Source organism: Anguilla rostrata, chromosome 7 (assembly GCF_018555375.3).
Source record: "Anguilla rostrata isolate EN2019 chromosome 7, ASM1855537v3, whole genome shotgun sequence".
NCBI classification, from domain to species: domain Eukaryota; kingdom Metazoa; phylum Chordata; class Actinopteri; order Anguilliformes; family Anguillidae; genus Anguilla; species Anguilla rostrata.
This window is the reverse complement of record NC_057939.1, coordinates 37,158,549-37,163,938: the sequence shown is the minus strand read 5'-3', so window position 1 is coordinate 37,163,938 and position 5,390 is coordinate 37,158,549. Positions and strand designations below refer to the sequence as shown.

At 38.6% G+C, this 5,390-nt stretch overlaps 1 protein-coding gene across 1 annotated transcript; it reads left to right on the top strand.

Moving 5' to 3' along the window:
• The first annotated feature begins 574 nt into the window (after window positions 1-574).
• On the top strand, window positions 575-4,827 carry mrps26 (mitochondrial ribosomal protein S26). The gene is made up of 4 exons (XM_064344199.1): window positions 575-882; window positions 2,067-2,213; window positions 3,631-3,754; window positions 4,339-4,827. The coding sequence occupies exons 1-4, from the start codon at window positions 662-664 to the stop codon at window positions 4,468-4,470; spliced, it is 624 nt and encodes a 207-aa protein (XP_064200269.1). The 5' UTR covers window positions 575-661; the 3' UTR covers window positions 4,471-4,827.
• The last annotated feature ends 563 nt before the right edge of the window (window positions 4,828-5,390 follow it).

Below are 5,390 nucleotides of genomic sequence, written 5' to 3'. Positions count from 1 at the left end.
CTTACAGCTAGAGAACAACGCTTATCGCCACCTATTGTGTCGGAGTGTGACTCGTTACATTGTGAAAGACAAAACGATGCACTCTGTACACCTGTGAAAAACACATTTTCTAAAAATATGTGTACGGACTAAACGATTGACATTCAGAGCTTTCAAGTTTAGAAAATATTGAACTTGAAATTACTTACGATCAAATTAAGCTCAAGTTATGCATTTATAAGGGTAGACTACTGTCAGTCTGCTTTGTAGGATGGGGTCATTTGACAATTCTGAATTTTACATTTCATGTTAAATTGCTGCGCATTGTAGGCATGAAGCAAACCAGTAGCTTATAAGCAGTGTAAGTGTAAGCAGTGTACATTATGGCCACTTTTAGCCAATAACAAAATGCATTGAACATGTACATTAGATGTGATTATATAATTGCAAAAGGCATCATTGTAAACCATATGTGACTATGAAAACATATTTGTCTTCGTCCAGCAATTAAACTGGTTTGTCCCGCCAAGACCTTTGGCAAGAGTATTTCTTTTATTTTGAATGTGGTCCCCGCTCTCAACCGGAAGTACTTTGCCAATTTTCTCTCACTCTTCATATGAAATAATATGGCGTCTTCCTTGTAACATGCAGTGAGTCTGAAAATCTTGATTCTGCGGGCGTTATGTTTCATATTCCTTCCAGACTCCCGACATCGACATGTCGGCTGCTTAATCCCAGGACTAGCCTGCTGGTAATGGCGGTGAGAGGAAGAAAATCTCGTACCGACCCGAAGGCCAAGTCGAAAGCTGGAAGAGTGAAGGTTCCACCTCCCGTCGATCCGGTGGAGATGGTCGTCCTCAAGGAGAGATTCGCTCAGTATGGCATGATCGTGCGAGCGCTCCGGTCAGTTAACGTTAAGATGATTAGGTCTGCAGGGCAAACTTTGAGATCGACTTTAGTTTAAGTTCGAAATTAATTGTTTTCTTTTTGGATCAAATTATTATTAGTAGTAGTATTTAGTTATTTTTGCTGCTAACTTAATTGTGTTAAGTGCTTATGTGAATAGCTCATCAAATTACAATCGATATAGTTCATTATTTGTTGCGTGAAATGGGTGTATTCTGTAGTGTAAATTAATTAGATCAGGGTAACTTAAATATTGTACAGGGGGCGTGAATATTCTCTGTAATGTGCCAAAGGCGTTCGAGGCTAGTAGTACTGCTGGTTTTCATTCTTCCCCTCTAATTGGGACTGATTTAGCTAAACCTGGGCGCCATGTGAGTTAAATCTCTAACTTATCAGTGGTATTAACCGATCGATTAACTATCAGGTAGAAAAGAAAACCAGCATTACTACTGGCTCTAGGGCCAGATTTGAGTATCCATGTTAGAAGGCTGAACCTATAATCCTGGAAAATGTATGGGGTTTACAACTCCGGTGCTGGAGGGTCACTTGCCTGCTGGTTTTTGTTCCAATCATTTATTTTTCTGACTGTTAAATTATGCTGTACTGATGCACAGTACAATCTATGGGATACACTTACAGTCTGTAGTTGGTACTTGTACAAATGTCAGATCAAGATATGATTGAACAAATTTAATAATTAATAGCAGGGGTTGGCACAAAATTATGAAACAGATCGACTCTTGTTGTGCACCTCTAGCATATATCAACTGATCCAGGAAACATGTTTCTTTTGAATTAATATTTTGTCTTGTAAGTAGAAAACAGTTTCCAACAATTCAGGACATGTTTTGTGGAGAAAAGGGTTGCATTTTAAAATCTTATCTGTTTGCAAAGACGCAAACACCTTTGTCACATAGCTAGAATTAAATTCGGTGCCCTCAGCAATAGCTCTCCAACCAAAACCCAAAGAGAACAACCTAGGAAGTAACGAAACACCACTATGACTAATTCTCACTAGGTAATTTTTCTCTGAAAGTCAATTTTTTAAAAATGGGTTCCTCCACATAAATTAGTAACAGAGCTGTAGTAGATGCATCATGTCAGGGTTTAATGTGTTTTTAATTTTGGCTTGGCAAGGTGTTGAGGTTGCCACATGTTGGCGTTTGTTTGTCTCCCTGCAGTTTCGAGTTTAAGGAAGAAGTGCTGCAACAGAAATATGAGCAGGAGGTGGGTTCACAGGCGGAAGAACGGGCCAAACAGGAGGCGGACAGACACCGTGCCCTCATGGCCTGGAATGATGCGGAGAACCTGCGGATGAGGAAGCTCCGGTGAGACTCCCCTCAAGTGTTTGAGCCTTCACCCTCCTTGAACACTAGTATGCGCAAAAAGACTGGAGATGTGCAGTTTGGCAGTTCTGTGGCTGATTAAAAAATATATATATGACTAGCCACATTAGACAATGCCTCCCTGTTTAAAGTAGGGCACAAATGCAAACTACAACCAAGGTTCCACGTTCCTGGAAGGAGTTGGGGAGCACAGACATCAGTTTATGATGGAAGAATTTAACAAATTGTATCATAACATATTTTGACTTGCTTACTTTATTGAGCAGGGAGCTTGGTGTTTGATGAATAAAAATAACAAATTAAAGGAAATAAAATAGGTTCAGATGACTAAATTGGCTACTTTTTAAGGTGGCTATCCTTTTTGTTTTGGTGGATTTTGAGACATTTGTGATGATTGCTAGTCACAAAAGTTCATTTTCACACTCATCAGAGTGCCATTCAAAACTAAGCTATTACTAGGAGAGCATTGAGTGCAAATTTTACTTTGAAGACCACCTACCTACCGCTGCCTAACTTTAACCTACCACCCAGATAATTTGGAAAACATTTCTTTCTTAGAAGAACTATCCATGAAATTAAGTACCAGTATTAACAATACCTACCAAATTACGGTGGCTAAATTCATTAGGTAATTTAAGGTAATTTACTTAATTGGTCCAAGTCCAAGTAAATTAGAGTTGAAATTTAGATTCTGTCCAGCAGAAACAATGCAAGCTCCCTATCATCAACACCACCCGGTCACGAAGCTCCTGCCACCTTCCAAATTGTATTCAAATGTTTCTTATAGTTTTAGAGAAAGCTCTATCCATTTTTGGTTTTCCTCCTTTTGCCATTATATAGCACCGGAGGAAGTCGTTGTCTATTATTTGTTAAAACTTCTTTCTCAACGCATGTAGTGTACTGTTATCTGAATGCGCAAGTTCAATCTTGTTGTTTGTTTCATCATGTGAACTTGCCCATCTCTTTTATTAGCTTGCTTTGTAAACCACTTTATTTTGTAAACAAAAATTTGGCCCAAATTCCCTGGTTTTAGAACACATATTTTGAGGTTATAAACATGATATATGATGCTGGATTTCTCTCACAGGGGCTCTTTCCGTGATTGCTGCCAATTAAGGATGACCATTCCTTGATGGCTTTCTAAAAAAAGTTAACTGCTGCAGCTTTAATTAATTTACAACATACAGTATGTTGCATCGTCATATTGGCCCACTGTATTAGCCATAATCTTAGTAAGGAGAGTAATATCAAAGCAATTACAATTGTTTCTTGAATAATGGGGAAATGGTTTTTGTAGATGTCTCTTACAGGGGTAAAAAAAATAATTTTTGCATTGTATGTCAGCGGTTTTTGTTTTTGTTTTTTGTTCACGTTTTTAATTCTTCTGTTAAATATGCAGGGAGATCCGGGTCCTGAAGGAGCAGGAAGAGGCGAAGCAGAAGGAGGCAGAGCTTGCCATCCTCAGAGAAAATAAGATGGAGAGTTTTGTGAAAGAGAAAGAACAAGAGATTTTGCAACTTGAGGTACGAGAACATTTCATTTAGAGCAGGGCTGCCCAACCCTGTTCATGGAGATCTGTTGTCCTGCAGGTTTCCAACCCTAACAAAGCACAGTGTTCAATAGCTAGAGACCTTCTTGAGCTACAAATTCATAGAATCAGGTATGCCAAATTAGGGTTGAAATGAAACCGTACAGGATGTCAGATCTTCAGGAACAGAGTTGGGAAGTTCTGATTAGAATACCCATCATTTGCTGCCATCAACATTTGTGGTCAGCTGTTCTTATCAGTTTATCTTGTAGTACTCTGAACATTGCATAGGATTATTTGGTTGGAAGATGGTCATATCCAGGACAACTGTCAGCATATGGCTATATTTTCCTCATATGTTTATAAAGCTGAAGCTCTTGTATATCCTCCTTGTATTCAGATACATTTACATTTATTTCATGAATTACCTATAGGGATTCCTCAGAAAGTGAACTTGCCTGTGTGTCCCATAACCACTATTTTGCAAGGCAGCCCATTATTCACCTGTCTTGATGCCACTGAACATGCAACATCTGCACAATGATTGGTTTTAACATGCAATGCCTAAACTGTTCACAGGAGGATGCAAAGACATTCATCACCATGGAGAACTTGGACCACCGCATAGAGGAAGCCCTGGACAATCCGATTAACTACAACTTTGCTATTGACAAAGAGGGACGAGTGGTGAAACGAACAGTGCTACAGTGAGCAAGGAGAGCTCAACCAAACTTGACAAAGTTCCCACAAATGCTGACTGTTTGGGGGAAATTGCCCAGTAAAAAAGGGACTCTTGTTTCACAGCATTTCAGCCATTCTGAATCTTAACAACAGTGAGCAGATGTCCAGAAGTTGCATTTTTTTCCATTTCATATTTTTTGTCTCTTTGAGAACACTTGAGTCCAGAACTTCTGTTGCTTCTGTTGTCTTTGCAAAGCTATATTGAAAATGGTTTGTGTTTTGCAAATAAAACCTGAAATGTGTTTATTATTGTCAAAGCAATTACATTTATCGTCAAACATGCACTGCCATGTTAACTGATGCATAATAAAGTAGAGTTAATCCAAATTGTATTCATTTCTTAATCTGAAAGGTTGTATCTATTAAATCTTTTTTATTAGTATTTTTATTTCATATCTTCCCATTTTGAGTGCCCTATTCTAATGCTATGTCTTATTGCTGCCACATTCACTGTCAATCATGGAAAGCACACACCCCTGGCCACCGGCGCTTCTATATTCTGCAATACACCAGTTGAACTGTACAGTGACAACATCAGAGGAGCAGTTCATGCACAGCTGGCAAAGTTACTTTACAAGTGCCAAATTAATTTACAAAATCACCCTTGACAATGAAGTGGGGACCACCCAGCTGCCTGAGACCTGCCTTTGGTGTCATTATGACCATGTATGTGCTGTTCTGCAAGGCTTTCAACTGTACTCAGCACTAGCACTGGTATGTAGCATCTTCCATGCAGGTTATTTGTATTCCAAGGTGCTTAACAGAAAATTATACAAAGACGATATAACCTTGTGAAAAATAGTTCCAAAGAAAAAAAACAGTAAAATAAAAAATGAAAATACATAAAGTACTCAGATTACTTAAACAGTCTGAAGAAGGATAAAAGAAAA

Excerpts from the sequence above, each read along its gene's own strand:
- mrps26 (XM_064344199.1), top strand. The coding sequence starts at position 662 with ATGTTTCATATTCCTTCCAGACTCCCGACATCGACATGTCGGCTGCTT. Across the intron at positions 2,214-3,630 it reads CTGCGGATGAGGAAGCTCCG|GGAGATCCGGGTCCTGAAGG; the intron begins GTGAGACTCCCC and ends TTAAATATGCAG. Across the intron at positions 3,755-4,338 it reads AAGAGATTTTGCAACTTGAG|GAGGATGCAAAGACATTCAT; the intron begins GTACGAGAACAT and ends AACTGTTCACAG.